General features: G+C 36.7%; 1 protein-coding gene across 6 annotated transcripts in view; it reads right to left on the reverse strand.

Moving 5' to 3' along the window:
- The window catches only part of ARFGEF2 (ARF guanine nucleotide exchange factor 2), a 40,100-nt gene continuing 12,227 nt past the window's right edge, over window positions 1–27,873 (reverse strand). The window contains exons 7-39 of one of the 6 annotated variants that reach the window (XM_074888685.1): window positions 27,713–27,784; window positions 27,277–27,425; window positions 26,745–26,875; window positions 25,975–26,209; window positions 25,619–25,718; window positions 25,253–25,392; window positions 24,061–24,169; window positions 23,359–23,560; window positions 22,483–22,594; window positions 21,702–21,907; window positions 20,702–20,786; window positions 20,436–20,607; window positions 19,125–19,276; window positions 18,809–18,937; window positions 18,275–18,433; window positions 16,958–17,105; window positions 15,902–16,001; window positions 14,581–14,621; window positions 14,327–14,496; window positions 13,542–13,693; window positions 13,221–13,393; window positions 11,927–12,087; window positions 10,970–11,100; window positions 10,745–10,874; window positions 10,113–10,248; window positions 9,188–9,326; window positions 9,053–9,107; window positions 8,680–8,794; window positions 8,282–8,412; window positions 7,055–7,223; window positions 6,524–6,662; window positions 5,343–5,460; window positions 1–3,732 (exon numbers count right to left, since the gene is read on the reverse strand). In XM_074888685.1, coding sequence (XP_074744786.1) covers window positions 3,556–3,732; window positions 5,343–5,460; window positions 6,524–6,662; window positions 7,055–7,223; window positions 8,282–8,412; window positions 8,680–8,794; window positions 9,053–9,107; window positions 9,188–9,326; window positions 10,113–10,248; window positions 10,745–10,874; window positions 10,970–11,100; window positions 11,927–12,087; window positions 13,221–13,393; window positions 13,542–13,693; window positions 14,327–14,496; window positions 14,581–14,621; window positions 15,902–16,001; window positions 16,958–17,105; window positions 18,275–18,433; window positions 18,809–18,937; window positions 19,125–19,276; window positions 20,436–20,607; window positions 20,702–20,786; window positions 21,702–21,907; window positions 22,483–22,594; window positions 23,359–23,560; window positions 24,061–24,169; window positions 25,253–25,392; window positions 25,619–25,718; window positions 25,975–26,209; window positions 26,745–26,875; window positions 27,277–27,425; window positions 27,713–27,784 — 4,538 coding nt within the window. In that variant the 3' untranslated portion in view covers window positions 1–3,555. Of the gene's footprint in view, window positions 3,733–5,342; window positions 5,461–6,523; window positions 6,663–7,054; window positions 7,224–8,281; window positions 8,413–8,679; window positions 8,795–9,052; window positions 9,108–9,187; window positions 9,327–10,112; window positions 10,249–10,744; window positions 10,875–10,969; window positions 11,101–11,926; window positions 12,088–13,220; window positions 13,394–13,541; window positions 13,694–14,326; window positions 14,497–14,580; window positions 14,622–15,901; window positions 16,002–16,957; window positions 17,106–18,274; window positions 18,434–18,808; window positions 18,938–19,124; window positions 19,277–20,435; window positions 20,608–20,701; window positions 20,787–21,701; window positions 21,908–22,482; window positions 22,595–23,358; window positions 23,561–24,060; window positions 24,170–25,252; window positions 25,393–25,618; window positions 25,719–25,974; window positions 26,210–26,664; window positions 26,683–26,744; window positions 26,876–27,276; window positions 27,426–27,712; window positions 27,785–27,873 lie in introns of those variants that run through there. The other 5 variants (XM_074888688.1, XM_074888689.1, XR_012631475.1 and 2 more) reach the window with 5 other exon arrangements.

Below are 27,873 nucleotides of genomic sequence, written 5' to 3' on the forward strand. Positions count from 1 at the left end.
AACACTTCTTAAAACTTTATTGATTTACCACTTGATTAAAGCATGGAGTATTATAACAGTATTATACATAGTATTTTCATGTAGAAAACTTTACATAGTTTTTCATATTATATAATTTTGGTATTCTCTCAAAAATGTATACATCCATTGGGCAAGGAATGCTCTTTAAATTATGGATATTAAATGCACTTAACATAGAGATCTTCAAAAAACTTAGGCATTTTAAATATGTGAAAACATACATTTTACACAGAAATAACATGAAAGGTGCTGAACAAACTGAATTTACATATTAAAGGGAGCTGCACGTTTGACAGAAAAAGCTTAGTTCTACTTCAGACTAAAAGTTACTATTTTTAATCTCTCTCATTCTTAATAGTAAGACTGAGCTAAAATTTGGGATTATTTGCTTGTATTAACATTGTTTTAGGTTGTTCTGTTTACAGTTCAGAAAGTGAGATGAGACATAGATAACAAACCACTGTAAAAATATTATTTTCTTGTACTGTTAAGACACAATAGAATTAACATGAAAGGGAGTTTTTAGGGTTTTCCTTATTGGCATCCTCCCCCTGCCTAACTATCTCCTAGAGGGTTCCAAAATAAGGAGTAATAACAAATATCATGCAGTCTCCATATTTATACCATTATAGGTAAATCAATTTATAGTTTAATTTGTTGCATAACACTACTTTAAAAGTCTAAGAGGTTACCTTTTATTACTCCAAGTATTGCACAGATGTCTCAATCTCTACCAGGATATGCTGACACAGAACCTTGTTCTCATTCATAGTTCCACTAAAGCCAGTAAAAACACTACAGGCAGGCAAAGTCTGTGTCAGCAGAGTCAGGACAAGATCGGAACCAGCAGTCACTACTGCAGGAGTTTTGGCTCAGCATTTTTAGCTTCATTAAGATATCTATGTGTTATGATCTTTCTGACTGTATAAGGAAAACCAAACAGCTGATGTGAATACACCTGTTTCAGGTATTACACTTAACATACCATTCTTATTGCTTTAACATGTACAATCAATTCCAGAAAACGGACAGGATTAAGGCTGTTATAATCCAATTGCATTCCAGTCCCCCCCTTCTCCTTCATGCACTACAGGGTCTAGGATGTTTAATGTCACACACCTAATTTCAGCAGTTTATTAATGGTATAAATACAATGAAAGCTTTAAGTAAAAGAACAGTCTCAGAACTAAGGCTGAAGGAAAGGACTGACTAAAGGCCCTTATTCTATATGCAGACACAGTACAAATATTGCACATTACAGTAAAGAAAGCCCACAATGCAACTGTAAAGTAATTTCAGATCTGGAAATTAGAAGACCTGTTTCAAGACATGAGTTGCAAGGCTTTCAAAACTGTAAAATACAGGAAAAGCATGCAACTTTAAGAAGTTTGTGGTTTGATAGGAGATAAGGGTATACATTCAATGAGGCAGTGACACATTCAAAATCTGAAAAATAAAGTTTCAAATATTTTCTTCACAACTATCTAGGAACAGAAAAAAGGAATACCCTATCCTTACAGATTTAAATAGAATTAAAATAAATACTTCATTTTTACTGTAATTGATGAAGTGACATTACTAGGGAATGAGCAACTATAAATGCAACACAAGAGGACATTTCAAATGCAGCAAGTATCAGCATTGCTTATTTTTCAGTCTTATTGTAAAATACAGCCATATATTCTCTTCTAAATACTGGTGTATAGATTTATAATCTAATGGGTTAAAGAGCCACAACCACCATTTATTTTTCTTTGGTTAAAAATAAAAAGTAAAAATGAAAATGTGAAAGCTTTAGCACTACTATTGACTGCAAAACCATTCTCAAACAATGCTTATGTAGAACAAGCCAATTCACTGAAGAGCACCATATGAACCCTTTGGAAATAGCTCACAGAAAAACAGGGGAAAACCAAACAAAAAAAAAAAAAGGGAAAAAACCCCAAACAAAAAAAACCCCACACCCAACCCTGCCCCAAAAATTAAAACCAGAAAACAAAATAAAAAAAGAAAATGAATCCCAACACCTCTGAGTGGAATATCCCAAGACAACCTCAACTAAGGCCACTCTACCAGGAAACTCAAAAAGCAAAATAACAGGTTAAACACTTAATACCATTCAAGTAGGTTAAGTAGGTTGTTTGGTTTGTTTGTTTTTTTTTTAAATAGTGTTATACTTTAGGTTTGCTACTATAGATAGCACAGCAGTTAACATAACACCTTTGTTTACATTATTTTAGGAAGTGGAACCTCTCCTCCCATCCTGCCACACTCTTCCAAGTTTACTGAAGTCTTAAAATTTGAAATTAACATTATTTCAAAGGACAGACCTCAGTCTACAGTACTTCAACTGTAAGCTGGTGTACTATCATAGAAACAGTTGTCAGAAAACGGATGCATTTTGAAGAAAGAAAAATGTCTAGGGCAAGCAAAGCTGCAGTGCTAAGTCATGTTTGCTTCACAGATACCTTCAAAGCATAGAAATGTATTGGTAACTCTTATAGTACATGAATGAACTTGTTTAATTTTGCTACAGCAGTTTCATGGGAATTAATTTTTTTTAGATCACAATAGGAAGTAATAGTTGAGAACAAAAATCATTTGCACAAAAAGACAAATCAGATGTTTCAGATTTTCAGTGAAAAGAGACAACCTCATATGTATTAAGGACAGGACTTCTTGTTAACAGACACAATTACTACTAATACATTGTACTCAAGGGTGAAAAGGATAGTTTTATTTGTTCTGAACCTTGTTTTTAATATTACTGTATATGCTCTGTCCATAATCTGGCAATGTATGAAGGTAAATGGAAAGTTTAAAAGTTTTCTTTATTTTTGTTTTTTTAAATGCCTTTAACTCAAGACTAACAAGCTAAGTAGAACAGATGCTGTTGTGTGCTCCTGATGTAAAACCTTCCATAAAAACAAAAATACATCTCAGAAGATGAAACACTGATATTAAAAAAAAATTAAATGACTTACTCAACAGGAGGAAAACCCTTTCCCCAAATATCCTACAGGCTGTCCACTTCAAAAATGGTAACACACTGCCTGGTCTAGTCATGTACACACAAAGAAAAACCCAGAATGATCTTAGGTGGTCATTAGCCACTGCAGTATAGTTTATTATGAACACATGTGCTAACATCACAAGGCTATACAACTATATTCATTATTTCCAAGGGGCATAATTTCTATTGAGGAATCCAGCTGATTTATCAGATTTAGCTGGGATGCAAGACTGAACAATTGATAGAAGAGATAGACTTGATCATAAGGATGACTAGCATTGAAACAAAGAGACTTTACATCTACTGTGTTAACTCTGTAAGCAATAATTTAAATAAAACTGCTGATAGTTTTGTAGGATGGACAGAACAGGATTTTTTTTCCTCCTCCCCAAATGCCATTGTGGTAAGAGTAACTTGCTGCTGTGTTGATACACCAGGGTCCCATTTTTTCCCCATCCACTTTAATTCATCTCTGGAACACAGCTTTATGTACAAGCCAAAGTAACCAACCCTACTTTGGGCTACCATGAAGGTAAGTTCATCCCAGTTGTCCGTATCTGCTCCTCTGTTATGCAGATTTTGAACACAACACCTATACGCAGGAAGAACTTCCGTAGCACAGCTCGAAGCTCAGGAATCAGGTCAAATTGCATGATTTCACACAAGTATGGATAATATGTTGAAGCATGTGCCCTAAACTATCAAAGAAGATATGAAAAAAGAACGTTATTCTCTATAACTATAGGACAGCGCAGAGTTTTTCTACATTCATGGCTACACCAACTTGTTAAAACACAAGATCTCACCCAACAAAGACCCTCATAGATGGCCAAAGGGCCATCAAGCCCAGTGTCTGTTTTCCACAGCAGCCTTAGCAGATGCCTACAGGAAACCATACACTGAGCATGCATTTAGCTTTACTTCCCTAAAATAGAGTCAGACTATTTTGTGGCTCAGGGATTTCTCAGTCTAGAGGTGCTGTCAGGGACTACTTGTAGAAACATCCCCTTCTGGTATGAATTTGTCCAGTTCCTTCTCCAGCATCTTTAAAATATCATCCACAATACATAACAAAGCCTTCCACAGCTGAACCAGTGTGTGAAGAACTATCTCCATTACGTGTTTGGGGTTTTCTTCCCCACCAGTGATTTGCCATCTCCAAAACTCATTCACCATCTCCTCCAGTCTAAGTTCTTCGATTATCAGTTGTTTCCCTCTTTTCACAGTAATAATGATTTTATGCACCTCTCATTTTAATTTCTCTTCCAGATAAAAGGTGACTGAGTAAAAGTCTAACCTATGTACAGTTCTGTGTATGGGAGCCAGTCTATATCCCTTATTCCTGTTACACTCTCTCAACCCTTTTCCAGCTCCATTACACCCCTTTTGATATGGGGGATCAGAACTGCAAACAGTATTCAAGATGCAAGTGTCATGAATTCACACAACATGAAATACGTTTTGTCCTCTATTCCTTTTCTAATAATGCTCAGTCTTAGCTACAGGGAAAGTTAATGGAACACACTTACCACAGAACTTTTATAACAAGATACTGGGATTGTGTACTAAGGAATGGCCAAGGTACCGTTTCATCTACAAAGAGTTCAGACTATTCTCACAATACACCATAACCACAGGGACATCACTGAATTGATGCTACATGGAGAAGCCAAGCCTCCACTACTACCCATTTCTTAGAATACTGGTAAATTGCAATAAAACATTTCAAACTACACAAGAGTGAAGTGAAATTACACTTTGCAATACAGGAAAAAAAAAAACCACACCAGGAAAAAATACACTTAAAAAAATAAGATTAAGGTCAACAGTATTAGAAAGTTTAAAGAGAAGTAAGGAACTTCCAGAAGTTTTTCTGCATGTTCTCATGTAGTGAGTATTTACATTCACCTTTTCCTCAGAAGGGCCGAGATCCTGAAAATTATTTTTTTTGCAATCACTGTCAAGGAACCAGAATTTCAGTTTTCTGGTGGTGAAATTTACCTCTACCATTCTTGTGCAGCTGTAATATGGCAGAAGCTCATCCTTCATTGCACTTTAATATGAAAGCTCTGCAGTAATTCTATCAGTATTTCTATACAGCTGTGAATTTCATGGATACAGTCCGATTTTTACAATATCGAATGCTTGCAAAAATGGAGATGTAATGACTGCTGTATTTCAAGGAGTACATGCTATGTCAGTAAGTGAACCAGCCACCTTGCAATACAGATGATAATAAAGACCGAATTCAACGGATGTAAAAAAATACCTGAATGCAAACAAGACATGACTTCCAGCCTGTTCTTACCTTTTCATCACTGATTTTTAGTGTTTTTGTTAAAAGCAACAGCAGGAGATTGGTCCAAGCTTCTCTGTGGCTTTCTGAGTTCACAGTAATAAAATAGGCCAGGGCTTCACTGCATACACTACAGAGATAACAGTTCAGACAAATGAAAAAGAAAACCCATAAAAAGTTTTTATAATGTGCATTTTTTTTTCCTCTCAGTGTATTTTTGTTTTTCAAGCAAGATGCATTTCCATGGGAAAGTTTTCAATCACGTGCAGCAACTTTCTGTTTCAGTAGTTGTTACAGGTAACTGAACTTACAATAGTTTTCATGTTGTCAACAAAGAACCATGGAGTCAGAGGTGGAAGACTCTTATTTTCCTCATAAATATTCTGTAATTAAAGTGTTGTCACCTTTAACCTGCAAACATTATTTCCTGATCCTTACACTGGGACAGCTTAGGCAACAGCAATATGAAAGAGCTCTCCCTGCAAATCTAGACAACTTTAATAAAGATCTCCAAAGCTCAGCATCACAGATTAAAGAGGGATTACTACTGTATTAAAAAATTCTTGGTTCTTGCTGTAGACTGTCAACACAAGGTACAAACTGTACCACTTACTATGGCTTTTCGGGAGGCCCTATTTTAAATAAAGAAGGAATGGAGCTTCCTTTTTTACACCCTAAAAAGATTAGTATGTCCATAGATGCTGATAAATCAGAATGTTACTGAAATCCACTGCATTAGTGCCAATAGCAAGTTTAGGAGTTCTTCACATTTGATTAGAGATTAGTACTCTGAACTTTTATGTACCAGCAACTCACTTTCAAATAAAGGGACCCCAATACCCTTTTATATTAATTTAGCATCATTTTCTACATTTATCTAAGTTCCAGGTATACAGCAGCTTATACTGCACTCTGTTTAGATCACTGTATCCTATTATACCTCTGAATATCATTATGTACTCAGATGTGAAAAGTATTCATACACCACCACTTCTGTAAAGAAAAGCTTGTGTCAGGCAAGAAGGTGCTTCATTTATTCCAAGTAGATTTCTAAATTAACTTTTAATAAAGAGTGGTCACCTCTCTCTCTCCTTTGCATGCTCTGCTCAGCAACTTAAAACAGGACATGTGTACCCAGGGATGCACTTACTGGCTGACAACAGAACGCATCAGAACCAAGCTGGTAGTCTTACCTAAGCAGCCGTTGTTGTATGGCATCCCAGGAGTCTCGGCGGTTTTCATCCATGTACATTCGAAAGAGTATTCTCAAGCAACAAGCCAAGCTGCTGGTCTCTTGTTTTAAGAGATTGGGTTTTGACTTACCCTTGAACCCTAGAAAGCAGTTATGCACAGGGAGAGAGGGAACATTCACATCTGTATTCACTAGCCAAGAAGTAAAGTTTATCAACAATACCTCTACTAGTTAACAGTAATGATTTCTTGTCCAGATAGTATTTTCTCCTCCTTGGTTTTGATTGAGACCTAATCTATTTATAAAAATATTTAAGTACAGTAGCACCGACTGTATAGCTCTATTTTAATCAAAAAAGCAGGTAATTTACTGAACAGTATTATTCAAGATATCAGAAAGGAGACGAGTAATAAAAGCACATAACACTGTCATATTAACTGTAGAGATTATTGCAATGGTATCCTTTTGTATCTGATAGCTAAACCTTAAGTGGAGCTCAACGTTTTTATCAAACTAAAAATAAAAGCCTCACCTGCTCTCCATAACACAGTTCGCTGTTCATAATTTGAATTAAAGGCTTTTGAAAATGAATGAGATTCTTGCAGACAGTCTAGTAACTTAAAGAGGTGATGTGAAGACATGTATTTATACATTCCTTGGTCTTCTGTGTCGATGTGGATATCTGCATCCAATGCATCTCGCTGAATGAGGGGGAGAGGGGAGAGAAGGGAGGGGAGAAGGAGTGTCAATAACATTCTTCTTATATAAACTTAGAGACTTTGATACTTCACAGACCATATACCAGTAAATTGGAATGTGAAAAAAATGGAATCTGAATTTACTGGTGCAATACAACACAGAAGAATGGTCCTGTCAAATATCAGAGTTGTACTCTTTTCAGTAGGATGTTTTAAAAGAGAGAAGTTATCATCTATCCTAGGTATTGATAAGAAAAAAAAAAAAAGAACAAGGGAAGAACCTCCCTTATCAAGGCATAAAAACCTCATAGCAATACAATATTCTTCTCTAGGAGCTGACTGAGTAGGTCTGTTGAATTCTGAAAAACATCAACATGAACCACAAAAATAGTGCAAGTTTACATGTTTGGCTAATGTCAAATGGCTAATGTTCATTAAAATTGGTCAATATTTTTAGATAATTTCATTAGGAATTTAACTATACCATCCCCAAAGCACAACCTGAATGCACTAGCCCAAACTTCTAGCCGAGGGCTTTATTAACATAGCCAAGCAAGAGCTACCTTGCATTATTCCCTACAATCAGATTTTTCAGGTACAAGGACCTCTGTGAGGCAGGTAATGAGTTAAATCTTGACTATTTACCTTGCTAAAGTTCCACTTCTGCATCTCCTCCTGTGTAAACACCTAGAGACTAAGCAAAGCCTCAGCTAAATGAAGACACTCAGGCTAAACAACAGAAAAGAATGCTCTCCCCAAACCAAACAAAAAACATTCTTGATGAGTATATATTCATTATAAAAAGAATAATACTATATTGATAAAAAGAATAACGGTAACATAATCATAACAATCCAACAGGCAAACTGCCAGGAAACACTGAAGTCAGTCAAAAAGAAAAAATTATCACAGCTTAAGAGCAATGACACACACGTTCAGGGTAGTGCCAAGGGTTAGAAAGAGGAAAACTATATACTCTATTTTGTAAACACACTTCAGAGCATTCGACAGTCTTTGTACTTTACTGCCACAACAATGGTAATAAATAAGTCTGATGGTACCTGAGCTGCAGCCATGTGCTCAGCATCTTCCTTCTTGCTTGTTGCTGGATAGAACACTATATTATCAATGGTCTGTATCAATTCCAGCTGTACCACACACTTTATAAGGAGGCCAGCAAACAGTTTCTGGTCTAATGAAATACAGTAACACAAGTTTCAGAAGAAAACTTATGACAAGTCACAACAGGCAAGCAAAACACTACATCACCATTAGCATTTTGATATTTAGTGATACTGTGAATTATCTTATAAAGAGAAGATTTCTCTGCAAGGCATAAACATAAGTTGTAAAGATGTACCCCAAGTTTAAGTGCCCAAAAACGTCCTCTACAGAACTACAGAAGTGGACCAAGAGTGGCTATAACAGTTCATTTAATAAACTTGCATGTTTTCCTTACTTGTGTAAGGACCACCTTTCCAGCTCTCATCTGTTGGATTTGAAAATTGACTTTGTCCTCTTTCCGAAGCATTTTTATCCATGCTGCTTAAAGACTGGTGATCTAGGTCTAAATCCTAGAAAAGAATGCAGAACAGTTCTAGCAATCCAAACCACCAACTACCAACCATCTATCAGTTTTCAGATGACTTCACTAACCTTAGTCAAGGCCTTCCTGCATCTAACATTTATATCTTATTTTACAATGATACCAAATACAAGCTAATGTCAATTCCAGCATTTGGTGTCAAGTGTATTTACTATAATAAAGTATTTTGAAAACTAACTTAACACACAACCTTCAAGTTAGTTTGTTGCACTGAATTAATTCTTACCAAGTGTTTTTCAGCAGAATCTTCCTCCATTCCTGCTGGCCTCCATGTCAGCAAGCTTCACAAGGTTAAAAAAAAAAGTAAATATTGTTGCTCTGGAATCGCGTATTAGTACAAGAATTAAGTTTATGAACTTACACATGAGGGATAGTAGTTTTGAAGATTTCTAGCATACAATTGCATGTCTGGCCCCAGACTTCAGGGCTGAATTTCTGTCCGTTTAGAATTACCAGGTTTTCTAGGCAGTTTGTACCTGATCGAGCCAACTGCTCATTATCTGTGAAATAAATATTCCATATTTATCAACTTCTACTATATCAATGAAAGATTAAGCATTCTCTATTACTGGTCCATTAAACATTTTTACCAATATTGTGAATTGCATGGTATCTTAGCTCAAAGCCTACTTATAAAGTGTATTACAATAATATCAAGCTTAGGAACCTACTGAACGAAAAATACTTTAAAAATAGACTTCATGAGATTTTAACCCAAACAGGGAAGACAAAGGACAGGAGAGAAGGAGAAAGGAAGCATAGAGTGAGACAAAGGGAAGAAAAAGCACCAATTAGAAACCTATGACTTCCTGCAAGGTAGTCCCCCCATATTCCATGCTAGCAGTATGCACGGTTTCAGGCATAAGAGTTGGAGCCCAAAAGAAAACACGTTCTTTTGGAAGTTGTATCTAAAAGTACTTGGGGGGTTGGAGAAAAAGGAAAAAAATCAGAATTCATACATGTGTATATATGTGTGTGTAAATAAATGAGGTATTTCATCTATGCAGCCAAAAGGAAAAAGGTTGTTGGCAGAAGATTCAACCAACTCTTTAAAAGCTTTTACTCCATCACAACAGCACCATAAACACATTATAAACACATTAACGGAAGAACTGCCTAACCAATTAAATAGAAGGATCCTCAAGTATTTAAATAGTGCATCCACCTATTACACAACATACTGTCCCAGTTGTAGTTTTTATTCTTCCAAAATTCGGTTAACTTCCCTCTTAAGTAATGAGCATTTAAGAAATATATTAATCAAAAGATACAAGTAAATAAGCTACCTTGTTTTACACACCAGTGTAACTGTGCAAGTATGTCAGGAAGAAGGATCTCATTTAAAGCTTCATAAAATTGCGTAAATACATCACAAATTGCATAAAGTGCATGGTTGCATGTGGTGGTCATCCATTCAGATTTCTATGAGGAAAAAAATGAAAAGTCTTTATTATGTGGGTGTTTCTATGATAGCACTTGGCTTACGCAGAGCTATTCAACAAAGGACGTGACCTCTGAGAAGAGAAGTAGAATTCAGGTAAAACTAAAAAGCCTCGCTACTGCAGATGTCTTGTCAGAAGCATTTACTTGGTCACATGAATAATGTTCAGAAAACTATACATTTTCGCAACAAAGTGTGAATATTCTCCTTGAAAATATTCAGATAGACAAAACAGATAGGTCACAGGATACTATGAAAATCTCATACATACCCAGAGAATACAGCCAAATACAACAACGTATCATTACGTTTTGGGACAGGATGGGGTGGAAATACACTGACAAGACAAACAATACAAACTGCTGCCTTGATTGTTCGAGTTCTTAAGAAAAACAACTCTAACATTTGCTTGCCTTTTTTGTTTTGCTTTGGTGGGGTTTTGTTTGTTTGGTTGGTTTTATGTTGTTTTGTTTTTACCTCTGTTTGTTGTTCAGGGAGTTTCATATTATCAAAAATCCGAAACACGATTCTAAATAGATCTTGCCACCAGTGCTTTTCAAAGGTATGGCCATAACTCTTCATTATTTCAAACATCACTGTTAAGCCTCTATAAACAAACCCAAACAAATAAAGGAAAAAGTGTTAAAATGCATACCCAAGATCTCTTCACTAACTGAAAAAAAAAAAGAAAAACTTTATCACCTTGTTCGAACATCTAATTTGCAACGATTGATGATACAAGAAAGTTCAAATAAAATGGGAAACCATCCTCTGACCCATACTCTGTCTCCAGGAGCAACATTCATGTCATCACTTGTGTATTCTCTTAATACCTTGGAGATGGGCAGGAAAAGAGATTTAAAAAAAATAAGTCTCAAAAATCTTTAAATCTGACAGATTTAGATACTACTAGTGGCACAGACAGATGTGAAAAGTTAGCTTAGTTTCTACCATAACACTCAAATCCTGTAAAATATAAGTACAAAAGTAAGACTGAACTATTTGTGAAAATATTGGGAAAAAAACATGGAAAATAAATACCTAGATACATTTTACTTAGGTCCTGCTAAAGGTTTTACAAGTTGCAGAAGTCTGGACTTTAGGAAGCAAGATTAACACTGACAGGCAACAATTATATAAATATAGGTAACAAGGAAATCTAAGTTTGGCATAAACCAGTTTTACACTTTTCTGGCATACTGAATACAGCACGCACATCTTGCAATGGTAACACACAACTGCAATCTAACTCCAGGCTTTTTTCAGCAAAGTGATTATTATATTTAGTATTCACACAACAGACTGATGTAGAAAAATATGCATGTTTTGTAACCAATTTAACTAGACATAATTAGGGTGACAGAACAAGAAGTATTGTTTTCTAGGTCATCCTAACATTATAAAAAAATAAAAAGAACTATTTCATTCAGTTATTTCCAATTTGGACTGATGAGACTTAAAATTTTTTAATTAGTCCTAGTTTACTGCTTTCACAATACCAGAATGACTCCTAATTCTGAATGAGCTTTTAAACAAGCACTTGCTGCTGGGAGACTGAAGTTTGAGTCTGAAAGCTCTTTCTTAGTTACAAGCTCAGTCTCAGTTTAACAGTAGAAGGTAGCTTAAGAACACACAAGGGTAAAAATTAAAAGAAGATACCTGTGGTCTTTCTGAAACATATTTCGCACAATAACGAATAAGTCTAATAGCTTCCATGCTGGTGTCCGGAAATGCAACATTACAGGCAAACTCAGAAAGACATTTTACTGCATCCTGAAATGAGTCAATTGCTGCTGGGAAGTGCTGCTGAAAAATATTTGCTGTGAAGAACAAACACACTTTTAAAAATTTACTGATATTGAAGTCCATAGATAAACTGGCATTGATCTACGTATCTCAGCCACGGTATACCACTCCTGACTGGACAAACACGAAAGGACCAGACCTTCTAGATTAAATATGGTTCTCTCTATTCCCTTGCATTCTTCCCCATCCCACCCCACCACCCAAATTTGTCAGCATCCCGTTTTCTCAGGTTGGGTAACCACCGATTTTATAATTTAACATCATGGCTTCTTACATGGTTCAGTTTCCTCCCACAGCATATGCAATCCAACGCTCTTAAAATATTTTGAGAAATAACACGAGTAAAGCTTGATGTTGACTTCCCTGCTGTGAATGAAGTTACCTGAATTCACCCAAATTATCTAAGCCTGTAATTATTCACATTATGTGGCAAGAGAGGAATAAGCAGGTAGATTTCGGACTTAAGGGACAGACTAAATACAAATCAAATCCAATGTGTACAAGCTTTTGAACAAACTACAACTCCCAAGTTCTATGCAATTCAAGTTAGCAAAAAAGTTTTTTTACTATTTTCATGTATTAATATCGTCCATAGCTCTTTTTCCCCGTGCTACTTAATGGGAAGAGAGTAGTTTCAGGACATTTAAGAAAGCTATGACCAATATTGAACATACATTTCAAGAATATGTGAATTGGTTGTCTTCCTTTGAAAGTGAGAGCAGTATGTTGTTCAAATATACTTTTAGAGCAGGTAGGCTGTATGAACTAAACTCTACAAGCAGTCACACATCAGTGTCACAAGCTTTACGATCCCCACCATATGATACTGAATCAGCATGGAAGTTCATGAAATGGGTTCCTTAATCCAAAACAAGTTATTGTGGCACATGGGGCAACATACAAACTTATTGAATCTATTCCAAACTTCCAGAGCTCTATAGCAGAATATCTATATGCAGTTTTTCCTGTCCATAGCAGTCAGAAGACTTAATAGGTAAGACCTAGCTGCAGAGTTTAAACAGTCTGGCTGTAAGATCCTGTGTTTATTTACCTGGAAATACAAAAGTCTTATTTAGATGGGCCTTTTAAACCAGAATCACAGCAGCTAAGCTAATTTGGATACTCGTATCTGTCAAGCCTTACTTACTAACTATATGTGCTGTAGTTTGAAAGGCCAGTTCCACAATATTCCCATCATGGTCTGATGCTGCTTGATGAAAGACTGCAAAGATATTTTTCCAGCCTGAACGAATATTACCAGCTTGAGAGTTCACCATCTGAGCAATACAGCGTATTACCATGTCTCGAATAGTTGGAGATCTTAAAAACAAACAAAAAAAAGTGGCACAATTTTACACTGGCACAACGTAACTGTGTCACTTTCAGTACACAACAATCTAACCCACACCAAGTAACATCTTTAAGGAGGAACAAAGCAAGCTAACACAGAAATTGCAGTGCATCGTACCTGTTTTTCTTCATAATATGCTCAAAAGGCCTTAGGAAGTCTTTCTGGAAGCGGAAGTTGGCTAACTCTCCCTTCTCAAGAAATTTCATTGACAGCTGCCTTAATGAATCTACTGCAAAGATGGCGACATCTTCATTGGGGTTACATCCAACCTAGAAGAAAAACATATTTGCAAACACTTAACAGCTAAGTTATTACTTATACGAGTAACAAAAACATCATTCAAGTTTCATGTCAATCCTCTAAAAATTGCTAGCATGTTCCAATTTTCAGATATTTAGAAAGTAATTACTTTCAGAGAGGGGCTTTCTCAGTCATTTCATCCAACTAAACAGACACGTGGATTTTGTATGCAACAAGTGCAGAACTATAGTAGCCATCTAGACACAAAAAAATAATAAAAAAAAAATCTTACGTTAAAACACCCCCACCCAAACATTGTCCAGTTTCCTAAGGAAAATAACTTAGTTGTTCAAGGATCATCCATATATATTTTAGAGGAAAACTGATTTAGCATTTGATCAGAAGGATAAGACAATTACATAAAGAAAAACAACAAACACAAAATTATATAATGAAGTGATTAAAGATCATTCCCATAAACATTTCCATTTCTATTTATACACTTCAGATTTTTAAATAGGTGCTTCCTTTAGGATCCTTGAATGGATTTTTTTTTTTGTTAAAATATCACAATCTACACCACTAAGAACATAAAAGGAAAAAGCTGGTTAAAGAATTCCTGCTATTCATGTATGCTTTGTAACTTGATTTTAAAAAAATACCTTATTGAAGTGATCTCCAATCACATGCCAAATCCTTGACCACTGCAGCCTAATGCGATTCATGTTGTAATATGATATCTCCACTATCTTCTGCAGGCTGAACATGCGTGGATGGTGTGGGGAAGCCAGCTCATCCATGGAAACAGCACACAGCCATCGGACAAAGTCAACTGAACGTTAAAACACACTACTGTAAGTTCAGGATATTACACTGCAAGAGTTCCTGTAACCCACCAAATGGTCAGCATACATACCTATTGCATTTCCATCCAGCCTGGTTGATCCTGTAAATATCCTATGAAACAAATAAATGAGTTGCAGTTTTAGTTGCACATCCAGAAGAGTCAGTCACATCTTAGTGCTGTAGGCAAAAGTCAGCATGTTCCTTTACAATCCTCCGTGCTACAAACTCTGCAACTATTTTATCCTTACTCCTTAACACCAGTTCATGTCCTTCTAGTCTAAGCATTCTCTTCCCTGTTGCAAGTCAGTCTACTATGCTCCTGCCCCACAGCAGGAAACGGGCACAGGCTCATGATTTTATCCAGGGCAAGTAGTGCTAGAACACTCATTTGGGTGACAGTATGTTAAATTTCATAGGGAGAATAAAGAGACATGAATAAAGTTTTGCTGCAAGACTTCAGTGGATGCCAGCCACCTGCCTGATCTTTACATGGTTCAAGAATACATTAAGCTGTGGCCATCAAAACAGATAGCAGAAAGACTATGGATGCACTATTGTCCTTCCCCTTCAGTTGTTCAGAGTCTTGAGTTCATATAAAACACTGATAAGTGAAGAATGTTCCCAAATCTTTTAGATTTTGATATGTTAACAGACACATTTACATTACAATAAATAGTACAAGTTTGAACATATGATTCTACAGACTTGCCCAATAGATTCAGTAATTATATGAAAGTCCCCTTCCAACACATGGGTTATGATAGAAGCATCTCTTTAGACAATATTTTTAGAAGGACACATGAGAAAGATAATGATTTAGACAAGAATGCAGTGACTACTGAATAAAGAGCTGAAGAACAGCAACTAGAGAAATGCTGAAATACTGAAGTTCACAAGACCAAAGAAAATTGCATGATTTAATAGGATAAGGACATTTATTAATTTCAGATACCTGTCCTGTTCAGGCTAAATTTAAAAAAAAAAAAGAAGAAGAAAAAAGAAACCCAAATACACAGAACACACATGTAAGTGACAGACAACTATCAGACAGTTTTGTAAAACAAAAATAGCTAAATAATACCAACCTAGTTCCAGTCTTCACTGGCTTACTCCAAAGAAAAAGCATAAACACATGCATATACACAATGCCCCTTCTCACAATACACTACATTAGTTACACTGCTATTTAATGACAGTTTTTACTTTTGTGAATATTACACGCCTACAGAGATATACTTATTGGGTCCAGACAAAACATCTAAGTATCAGAATCTCTCACAAGAGAAACAGGCTTCAAGAACATAAACCCCTATCAGAGTCTGCAAATAAAGTGAGGATGGTTGGTAACTTCGACTCACCCTTTCCCTAGAAAGAGCTTATATTCTCAGTACCTGTCTACTGCTACCACCACACTCTGTGAACTGGTCTCTCCCACGGACTCTTGAATGCTCGCCATATGCCGTTTATCAGCTCCGCTTCCAACGAGGTTACCTGCAATAAAAGCCATTAAAAAAAGTCAGTATTTAGCATCATGAAATCGTGACTTTGTATTACCCCAACTTTATATAAGTAGACAAAGAAAAGTGACTACTGCTTCCAATTAGCTTGGAATTTATACGGAGCAGATGGTACCTTTGCCAGATCTGTGCCAGATTATTACAAAATTAAACATCCAGTAGGAAGTATGTTTCTCTTCCCTCAGGGCACTGTGTTTTGACCATCAAGTTTATTAAGTTAAGATGATATAATGCTGTTAATAACATAGGAAATTATAAAACATTATTTTAAAACATGAACTTTAAATCAGATAGAAGTAGTTAATGATGGGCACAGTTCTGCTATATTCAGCATCATCATCATGTATAGCATCAACTTCTGAGTATTTTTCAAATTAAAAGGTTTCCTTGATGGTTTTCCAAAGATTAAGGCAATATGCCTTGTCCCTCTAATTTACAGCTTAAAATCTAAGGTTTTTTTCTTGCACGTACTGCAGGAATAGGAACTGGAACAGCAAACCCAACATGCAGAGATAAGAAATTCCTTTGGAAAACCAATTATCAGATCACTGAAACATCTATTAACTCCTAAAGATACACGGCTTATGTTTTTATTATTAAAAACAGAGCATAAAAAGAAAGAACTGGTAATACTGGTAAAACCATGACTGAGTAAGTATTGTAAAACAGTTTTGACAACAACATATTCCAACAAATAAATCTGGAGGAGTTTTGTTAAATATCTTAACCCAGTTACAAAGTTAAAACAGATTTGGTAATTATGAATACATCTTGCAATATACAGTTCTATTTTTTTAAGTTCCATTAATCCAATATAGCTTCCCCGGAAGCAAGTAAATATATTTTAATATCTTATAACACTGAGCTTTCTTAGCCATCATACTTCATTTTTATGTGCATCTTTGTGAAGTCCAAGATTATTAATCTTACCTAATCCCAGGCCCATAAACTCTTCCCCTCCAGATGCATAGCCTTTAATGCTTCCTTCCCTTTCACGCCCAGAGCCAGATAAATACCGAGTTTTCACTCCAGTTCCTATAAGTTGTGCTAGTTCCAGCTGGCTAATACATTTCAAGATCTAAAACCAAAAATATTTGAACATTGTGTTTCTGGACACCACTGTATTTTCATTCCTAGCATATTTATATTTAATATTTTAACTTCCCAGGTTCTCTAACCTTTAAACAACTTTGACAATGATAACAGTTTTAATGTAGCTGAACCATTACTAATACAAGTAGAAAGAAAGTTGAGTGATTCATTCAAGGTCACCAGCTGCCAGGAATCATTTCAATATGAGAAAAAAATAAACAGCACCCAAAAATCTAACTTGGATCTCTAACTACTAGAGGAAACCTTTTTATTACTTCTCACAGTATCAACTTCCTAAACCATAAACAATTTGGAGTTGATCTTCTAGAGTCCCAGAGAGATGAAAAGGCTGAATTATTGCAGCTACCACTTTGAGTAATGATGTTCCAATGTAGACAGTGAAAATGCCAAAATCGTGCCTTGCCGTCAGCACAAAACTGACTATCTCTTCCTTCTTACTCCCCCTCTGCAGCATCCCTTGGACTGGCACAAGCATTTGTGAGAGTATGCTGTAAGCCAGGTCAAGTAATTTGTCAGCTAGAGAACCTTTTGGCTCATGTTATCACGTAGCCAAAGACTATTGCCAAAGAACATAATACAGCAGGAATGCCCCTTTTAACAACAGCACAGATTTAAATCTGATTAAAGAGCTTCTGGAAAATATGCTTTAAGAAAATACATATGATCCTGACAGCCTGTCCTTACTTATCCCCCCCAAGTTACTTTAGCCTCAATTTTTCATGTTATCATGGTATAAATGTTACCAAACACCGCACAGACAAGTCTGGACTTTTGAGCTAGAATATTTTTGTTTACATGAACAAAACCGCAATAGTTTCTGTGATGAATTCTCTGAAGTCAAATGAGATTTTAATATGGTTTTAATTTCATATCAAAAGCACCTACAAAAATTACAGTATTGGTCACACAGTGTCTATAAGGTCTGCCAAAAAATGCAGTGTATTATTTTATATATATTCATACATACGTATAAGAAACGCTAACAAAATAATGCATTTGCATCCACATTTTGAAGGAGGTTCTGACACACGTTGGGATATAATGCAGTTATTAAGACTGAAAGTATAACAACAACATCCTGCAAGTTGTCAGAGGACAGCACAGTTGCACTACTTAAACTAATAATGTTTTTACCTCATGCCAAGAGTTCCCAAGATAGTTGCCATCTGTGTGAGCGACTGTAATAAGTGTCTTAATAGTATCTATGTTCTTCTGTTTCATTTCTGTAATACTGGAACTGGCAGTCAACAAGGAAAACCGAGCAAGGGCCTGTACATAAGCATCTCGTTCAAGCTACAAGACAGAGAAACAAGCATTGTAATCAAGTCCCCAAAGAGCTAGAGAAAGCTATTTGTCCAGCACGCCTACACAATTTTCCTTCTATGTATAGTTGGCAGTATTAGAGCACTTTCCATCTGAAGGAGAGTAGGAGGCAAGTTAGCAAATGCTTTTAATAGAAGACTCAGCGATAAAAGGAAAGCAGAGTTGAAGAAAAGCTTGTTTTAAGATCTTGATCTTGTCAAACTAAAACAGGATGACAATATTTTATGATTTCAGGAATGTAGATGAGACACTTGATTTTCTATGTATAAGTTCTTTGCAATTCTTCATCTCCCTCCCAGAGCCTGCACTGCCCTTAGGAAGCTCCATACTAAGTCTTATACAAACCTGCATTCCAAAGATACAGGCTATTCTAATTGCACATCGTATTCCTTCCAAACAAAGGGATGCAACTTCTGTGTCATCACAGTTCTGCAAGCCAACACTGTAAGCTGCCAGCAGTGGAGTCCATACAAGCTAAAGAAAGGAAGAAACTAAGTTCAGAAGTCTATTACTATTTTAGCCCAAAACACTAGGTAACTGAAACCAAATATATCCAAAGAGTCCAGCTGCTGCATTACCTAACTCTTCAAAGTAATTTTCCACTTTCTTTCCATGCTTGAAACTCTTAGCAATGAAGAGACAAGGAGAACTCCATACTCACTTTGAACATGGGTCTGACATGATCCAGATGAGTGGCACTAGTAAAAGGAGCCTTTGCGTGGCTTACTGCCTCCATGAGGGCTTTAGCTGTTTTAGCCATTTGTTCCATTTCCAAGTTGTACAACAACCTCCGCTGCTTCTCATTAGCTACATCTAAGGGGAACATCACACAGTTGCATTGGTTTCTTTTTTATAAAAGCATATTCCATGTCTTCGCGGTGAACATAACAGAACGTTAAATAAAGGTATTGGTAAATTAAATGTCCCTGCCCAAGGCCCCTTCCAACCATTTTATGATTCTACAATAAATCTAAAGATAAAAATCTTTCAGACTGTTAGAATTCAGAAGGCTGTCAAAGTTGCAAGCAAGGAACTCCAGCACTAAAACCCACACCCCAACTTAAGACTTTATTCTGTACAAAATAACTAATTCAGCCCTTTATTATATGTCACCTGTAATGACTTAATCCTTGGAAGTCAGAGAGGCATACTCTATTAAGTGAAAATGTAAAAATCCTTCATCTTCTTAGGCTGACATCATCAAAACAAAACTAGCCCTTACCAACTTGATCAGTAACTTAAGTGTTTCTTTATCCTTACACTAAAGGCTGCAACTTCAATTTTCAAGCAAGTCAATTTCATTCCTATTTTGACCTAGGAAACTTGCAAATAGCACGGAAAACACTGAAAAAAACCACTATGCTGAAGATTCAGAATTCACTAAATTGAATTAAATTAATACCAGCTATTCTGAGTAAAAGCAGAGTACAGCTGGGGATGCTAGTTTCTAGTGTACACTACACACACAAGTCCTCATTTGGTCTAGAAGAGGACAGGAGACTATAGATCATATCAAACTCTGATTTCTCTTTTTCAAACATTATCAGGAGGACTATGGCACTTACCAGCCTCTAACCTATTACATGCTACTGATTGGTTTTTTTGTCTCCCTACCCAAAACAAGCATGTGAAAACAAGAAGTTAAGTTGCAAATTAAGTGCCACCTTCAGTTATTCTACTATATCTCCCCCCTACGCTTCTGTTTCAAACCCGCCCCCCCCCAAACCAGTTTCCTGTGCCTCTCTGCAATGGTGCCAGATGCACGTACACAGCTGTGCCCATCACAGAAGTAGCAGTATTACGTAATAACTGAGCCAATTTAATTCCAAATATCTTAGCCACTCTAAATGTAATTTCTGTATTGCGCAAAGATGTTTTCAAAAAAGGGATCTGAACTCCACTATGCCATCCCAAAAGTTACTGCAATAGTTCAAGAGCACTGTGGTCTTTCCAGTTTCTAATTCCTTCTTACTTGGTTTACTACATTTGGTTGTAATTGCGTATTCTTTTGTCTCTTTCATTGCAATTTTCTTTCCTTCTATTTCTTCATAGATGGTGGATAAATACTCTACTGGCAGGTCTTTACTGTCATTGATTCCCCGATTCATTTTGATGTATTGATCCTTTGTCATTTTATTTTTCACCTGTAAAAAAGAATGGAAGTTGGGTATCAGATTCTGAATGCAAGTTCCAGGGAAATTTGAACTTCTACAAATCTGTTTTTTTTTAAATTTTTACCTGTGGACTGTGCAAGTCTGTAGTCAGCATTATAATAGAGTATGCCAAAACATAGGCAGTGTCAGCACTAGCAAATAGTGTTTGCCTAAGGGAAGAAAAAAACCCAACAGGTTTAGAGCCTTAATTCCTCAATCCATTAGCTCTATTTCTACATGCAAGAAAAATACCCAGAAGTACTATGCATTCAACCAAAGAGCTAAGAGAGCTAAAATTAGCCTTTAGAAATGCATGAAGGCCCAAAGTATTTTAAAATGCAAATAAAATGGGAAAAAAAAAATCCAAAAGCGTCTTCTTCACAATGTTGAAAACTAGCAATGAGTGGACTTTTCACATACATTCCCAAAAGATTATACATTATCCTTCTTTGGGTAACCCTACAAAAGCTAAAGAACAGCTTATTTTTCACTCCCAGGGTTTCGTAAAGAATTATATAAAACCAGTGATGCAGCAACTGGACTAAGGAATGGGAACCAGTTAAGTCTGAACATGTAGCTGAACTTCAATGCTAGTTTATTGCATTAGATACAATAGCAACACTTCCTTCTTGCTGTCCCCCAACATATATACATTTTGTTCAACATCTAATGGGCAAAACCAGGTGCAACACCTTATTAGCTATTTATGTCATGTATTTTTAATTTTAGCAATTGCTACTGCTTAATATTGTTGTTTACACTTGACTGATCTACATTTGTTTAAAGACAGAACAGCTAATACAGAGACAATTTAACATGCTCAGGGCTTCCCTCTTCCAATAATTCCTTCTAACAAGTATTTGGAATTTCATGAAATACCAGCATCAGGATACTTTCTATCCAAAGTTTCCATTTTGCCTAGCTGCTTGAGGAGGTTCAGCACCAACAAGAGCAACAAGACCTGCTCTGCACACAAGCCTGTAGAAGTTCCTGACCTACGAGTATGGGTTGCACCTTGCCCCTGAGGGTCACAACCAATACAGCTATTCTTCAGGCACTTATTCAGTATAATGGTTTTGAATTACCGTTGGTTGCATTCAATATATCTAGCAGCAAACTTCTCCATTAATCTATCGATCTTCTGGGCTTCACCTGGCAGACGAAAACCTTCCAGAAATATACGTAGAGCAGAGACAAAGTCTTTTCCACAGAAATCAAGCTGGTCTACATAGGCATACATCACTTCCTTGTTAAACTTGTTGCTTTCCCCAAGAAATTCCCCTACTTGAGTCTAAAAACACAAGAGACAGTTATTACTGTGTAATCCAACTGCCAGCTTTGCAAGAAAGTTTATAGTACAAGAATTGCACAGCTGTCAGTTTTGTAAGACCGATACGCTTCACTGAGCGGGCAGAGCAACCGTTAGAGGGATGACAAGAAACCAGCGTCATTAGAAGTGCCTTTACTCTGCATATTCTTGCTTCCCTCAGTCCCCAAGGCAAGATCTGCATTACTGTAGAGCCAAGGAAAGCTGAGCTGTGCCCAATCTCACATGCAGCAGAGAACACTTTACCACTGCAGTACATGATATTCCTTTGCTGGCAAGATACCTACCGCTAATGCAGATATAGACAAAACGCATGCTCCCACTTACGGGGAATCCCTTCAGCTACTTTATTAAAAAGCCTGGGACAGCAAATAAATAGAAAGTAGCATTGGTATTAAGAACCTTCATTAGAACCCTTACACTTTCAGTTGCCTATTAATGAAATATGAACTAAAGAGTAAGTGCGTATAGACATCAAAAGACAGGGGAAAATGATAGGTACAAGAGTATTAATTATCTTAGGTTGCATATACTCTTACAGAACAGAGGCGTTCTTCTTGGTGCAAAAATTGTGCAATGTCCTCTGCTGTAGTGCCAAGCATTCCCTGCTCCTGTAGATATTGTATCCCTCTCTTTGGTTTTTTATTAAACCTGTTCAGACAAAGACATGGGGAAATTAAGACATACAATTGAAAAACATCACAGCCTATAAAATTTTAGTTTTACAGAGCCCTTCTAAACCAAAGATTCTGTGATGTAGCTCTATGGTTTTTTTCTAGTTAGAAAAGTGTCAAAGAACATGTAACAAATGTATTAACTGTATTGCACCATAGGCTACATCTCATAAGGTACATTCACAGTTGCTGATAAGCTTAAAAGTTATTGCTGGAAAACTCACTTAAAAACTGACCCTTTGGAAATATTAAAAATTAGAGAATTTCCAAGAAATGTTAAAAATGTTGCTGTTCAAGACCTTTTCATAGCATTTACAGATGTAAAGACCTTCAAATTAATGAAAAAGATGTAAAGCATAGCTGGACAATGATTGAATTCTCCAAATTGTATTTCAATAAAAGACCACAAATGGTGTAAGAGCTGTACCACAACATTAAGCCTGCTTACTCAAATCAATTTCTCTCTAGGTATACACACACTTTCCCCTCTTGTGTGGCTGAACCAGCACAAAGGAAAGCTGTGAAACCACCCTCCACTCCACCCAAGATTTTACTGAATGCCTTTTAACTACAATAGCCTCCAGCGTTAGCTTTTGACAACAGCAGGCAAGAGACTTCAGCATTGAGATCAACTTGCAAGGGTCCCTACAGGCTTGACTGTGTAAGACCCTAAGAAAAAATATGGTTGTACACATAGATTTTTTACTACTGGTGTTTATTTTCCTGTCATAGTGGACTTACAGTTCTATCCCATGTTCAATTATTTCCTTTTGTTGCTTGATGACTTCAAATTGCTCAGGATCATCTGGGACAGCAGTCTGGGTACCAACACTTCCAACTCCTGACGACACAGTGGAGTCCAAGGAACTGACACTACTCCGTCTCCCTCCACTCTCAAGGCATTTACCTTCAGCCATTTCCTGCTCAGATGGTTTATAGGAACCTATTTATGAACAGGGAGAGACTTACGTTATCTTGTTCAGTCAAAAGCTTTTAGTTATAGAACTTTTTAGTAGAAATTTATGAGTCAATATTCCTATTTTACCACGTATAATTTTTGGCAGTCTACATGAAGATGCTGTATTGATGCAATTCTAAAATAATCCAACTAAGGCAGAGAGCAGTAGCAGCTATGGAGAAATTCTTGCACTTCAACTTAGTAACTGCAAGATTTGTCACGTCTGTTCTACATAAGCCAGCTTTTATAGTGTAGACAAAGACCTGGCTAGAGCTCTTAAACAGAACCTGGTTATTTGAACCAGACACATGGAGAGTCTATTACTGCAACAGCATTAACAATTGTTTGCAAAATACTTCATTGGTATAAACAAATCGTTACATAAAAGCCTAGCATCCACACTTCCAAATAGCTTCTAAACACTGAAAAAACACAAGGACAAACTTATTAAACAAATTAGTCTTTCTGTAAGGAAACCACCTTACCCAAGCTAGCCTGATGATTTGGGTTCACATAAAGGTCTTTGCTCCATTCTACCATACATTTTAAAATAGAAACCAAACATTCAAGTCCTTTTTTCCTCAGGCTTAGTTCCTAAAAAAACAAAAATAAACACCAAAACAAAAAAAACCAAACCAATATATGTATATCCACAAGTTTTTTAGGAGGCATTACATCACACCATTCAAATCTTAGCAAGGTCATCAGTCAGGGGGAAATCTATTGCAAAGTTTCTGCCCCTTGACTATGTAGGCTGAATACATCTGGGCCAAAAGCAACCATAAGCAGACTGACACCAGAACACATTCCAGCTGCTTTAAGCAGATGGTCTGTTCACAGCTGATGAGTACAACCAAGGGGCAACACACACCAAATCCTAAATACAGCCCATTTGTTGTATGAATGATTGTGACCATCCACTAAATCTCTACAGTGTCAGATCTCTCCACAAGCAAGACCAGTGTCTCACTAACTCAGCTGTACAATAAACAGTTCTATTCAAAATCCCAGACAAACATGTCCTGGTTTTTACTTTCATTTTCTGGTTAAAGGACCACGGGGAGCGGGGCGGAAAATCAAGCAAGCATATATACAGTTCTAATTGAAAGTGTGAGGCGCACTCAGTTCTGAGACCAACGCTGGCACCAAGTTCACTTCCGCCCTGAAAGCCACTAGGCTGGGCTAGAAAAACAGTGCTGTAGGACAAGGCCAACACCAGAAATATCTGTTCTTGCTGAAAGCAGTCTGTACTCCACTCTCCCTCGAAAGATGAGGAAAGTATAACTTTAAAAATAAAATACTTGTGCTGGAGATATGGCACAAAAGGCTTGTGCAAAGCAAACACAAGACTAAGGTACTGCTGGTTCATAAGCCCCAGAAGGAAAGTCGTTTGAGCAAGGCAGTGGAAGGCTCATTTGATTCTCTCTCCCACGGCAGCCCAACAAAAGAGCCCACAACAAGCCTAATCTCACAATGCAAAAATGCAGCAAAATCACCAAATAAATTAATCGTACTGCTTCAGCATCCAATTGCAAATTAGCTAACTGATAGAAAGTAAGTAACATCAGTAGGTTACAGACAACACAAACCACTGGAAGTATCAATAATGATGCAGAGACAGCACTGTTTACAGAAAAAAAATAAGTTGTACCTTATCTTCAAAGCTGATTTTCTTACCTGTAAAGGCGTCATTCCCAACTCATGCCCACTTCGTCCCTGTGCGATTTTGGACAAATCATTTACAAGGCGTTCAAATATATTAGCAGCATTTAAATCACAGTCATAGTTAACATAAATATCCACTACACACTGGGCATCTTGAAAATAAAAGAAAGTGCGAGTATTAGGATTCAGTATAATCGCATTTTTAAAAGAAATCAGTCAGTTGCATCAAGCACATTGGCTTAATGTAGACATTTAACCCAAGCACTACAGGATCAAATTCAATTTTTCACACTTAAACAATTTATGTGGCATTTGTCTTCAAAATAGTTTTCATCTGCTGCCAGAGGAAGTGACTATTTTTCACAACAATGGAAATACCTGCACAAATTCTAGTTAAAGTCTGAATCACCATCCATTTGTGTTCAAAGGAGCTTGAAGAAGTTTCTAGAATATTCAGGAAGATTTCTTTGAAGAACACCTGCAAAATAAATGAGAAAAAGGACTTGACGATCTGAAATTTATTAGAACAGTGTCAAACATAGAGATTAACTTCTACTCAGTAATTTCTCTTGAATCTCATGCATATTAGAATTTAAATACAGTAGTAATATACTAGTTTAGTAAGCAAACAAAACTAAGATATTAACTTCTAAGTCCCAGCTGGCTTCTTATCATTGCAGTATTTTTATTTGAAAACTAGACCATCATACAAATGATAGATAAAAGTCTCTCACCTCAATCTGCATTTTTAGATGGGTCTTAAAATTTGAAAGCAGCGTGAGAAAGATGGCAAGAGAGAGCTCAAATACATCAGGAACAGAAGAGACTCCATTTTTAGATAACGCTACACAAAGATATTGCTTGATTGCATTGATGAACATTTCATGTGTCCTGAAAACCGGACCAGCATTCTGCAGTACCGAGAGAAGAAGCTGGAGAGACACTATCTTAGAACGCAATTCATGGGATCTAGAAAAAATTCAACATTAAATACATTTTCATTGTATTTCTGAATACAATCTTGTATTCAACATGACCACTACAGCATTTCTTCCACATCAAAAAGAAATCTCTGCTCTTTTAGTTTGTTTCAAGGTGGGGGTGGAAATCAGCCTGTGAGTGATTTTGGACAACACCTATCATTTTAATTTGGAAGTTTTCCAGGAATATGAACATGTTAGACTAGGATAACAGATGAAACTCAGTGCTACCAAGAAGCATTCCCGCATTCCCCCACTCCCCTATCAAAAACTTCACAAATACTATCATCAAGGCCACTTCAACTGATAAGATTAATAAGCCCATAACACAGAAAACAACCCTCAAGTATTAACTGTTTAATAATTTGAAGCAAGTTTCAACCCTAGATTCATCAAGAGAACTGGACAAACTAAACAAGGGCCTGACAGATGAATTTTGAATACCTGTTTTACTATACAGCAGCTACTTAACTGTCTCCAAAAGCTACCCGAAGAGGACAGTGTAATAAATACAGTCTGATTACTTGGGATCTGGTGGTCCATCACCAAGTGGTTTCATTGAGAGCTTGCACAACGACCTGAACACAAGGAAGGCATCCTTTTGTAGAACATGGGAAAATTTGGCAGCAGCTTGATGTCCAGATACATCTGTTTCCTTGAGAGCAAGAAACACATTAGATCCTCAGTGAGACAAATGAACAGAGCAATTGGGAAGATTCCACAGCTTCTCTGAGAATCAGCTACAGATTTTTAAAAAAGGGTACATTTGGGAAAGTTTAAACTAAACCTGAATGGGACAAGTGATCTGGATCTTTTCACACATGTTGACCAACTCTTCCCCTCCACCCCCACCCTCTGTTAAAATACAACATAATCAATTTTAGAACAGTTGTTTTCAGTACCTACATAAATTGCAATTGCTGCTTCCTTTCTGAACATGAGCGGGACGCATACATTAAAGCTTCTGTCCCTTCCCTCCCCAAAATCCCACTGTATTACTTGGCATGATAAAAACATTTCTCTAAATATACATTAGCATCCAATGAAGTTATTTACCAGATTATCAGTGGAGGAAACAGATTGCCCATCATCTGGAATGCCGTTCGTTTGTACGTTTTCATTACTAGAGCCAGAAAGAACAGTATCTGCAGTCTCTAAAGCAGGTAGAGCCTTAACTGTTTCTGTTACCTGCTTCTCTTCAGCCACTAAAGGGGAAAAAGGATAACTGATTAAAATCACCCACTGAGCTTTTTTATCCCATGACTTTGTGAAGCTCTACAACCAAGTGGGACAGAAGCAGCACTGGTAAACTAGAGCTTCTCACCTACCCGCAAAAGAATATTGTGAGACAATAAAAACCTGTTCTTGCTGCTGTAGTAGGCGTTCTTGACAAGATATTTAGTCACAAAACTAACTTCCATGCTTTTATAATCACAGGAATAAAAGTTTGGCAATACACATGCATCTATTTTACTTTAGAAGATTTTGCTACCTTTTACAGCTGACTTGACCACATCTTCCAAGATGCCTTTAACCATTTCCTTTCCTCCATCAGTTGTTTCCTCTAATGAAACACACAGAGATAATTTTGAATTTAGTCCTTTTGTTTAGGAAGAAGGTGAAAAGGAAAAGCATGACAAGAGGCAGAAGGGT

The sequence above is a fragment of the Strix uralensis genome, chromosome 18, assembly GCF_047716275.1.
Source record: "Strix uralensis isolate ZFMK-TIS-50842 chromosome 18, bStrUra1, whole genome shotgun sequence".
Taxonomy (NCBI): domain Eukaryota; kingdom Metazoa; phylum Chordata; class Aves; order Strigiformes; family Strigidae; genus Strix; species Strix uralensis.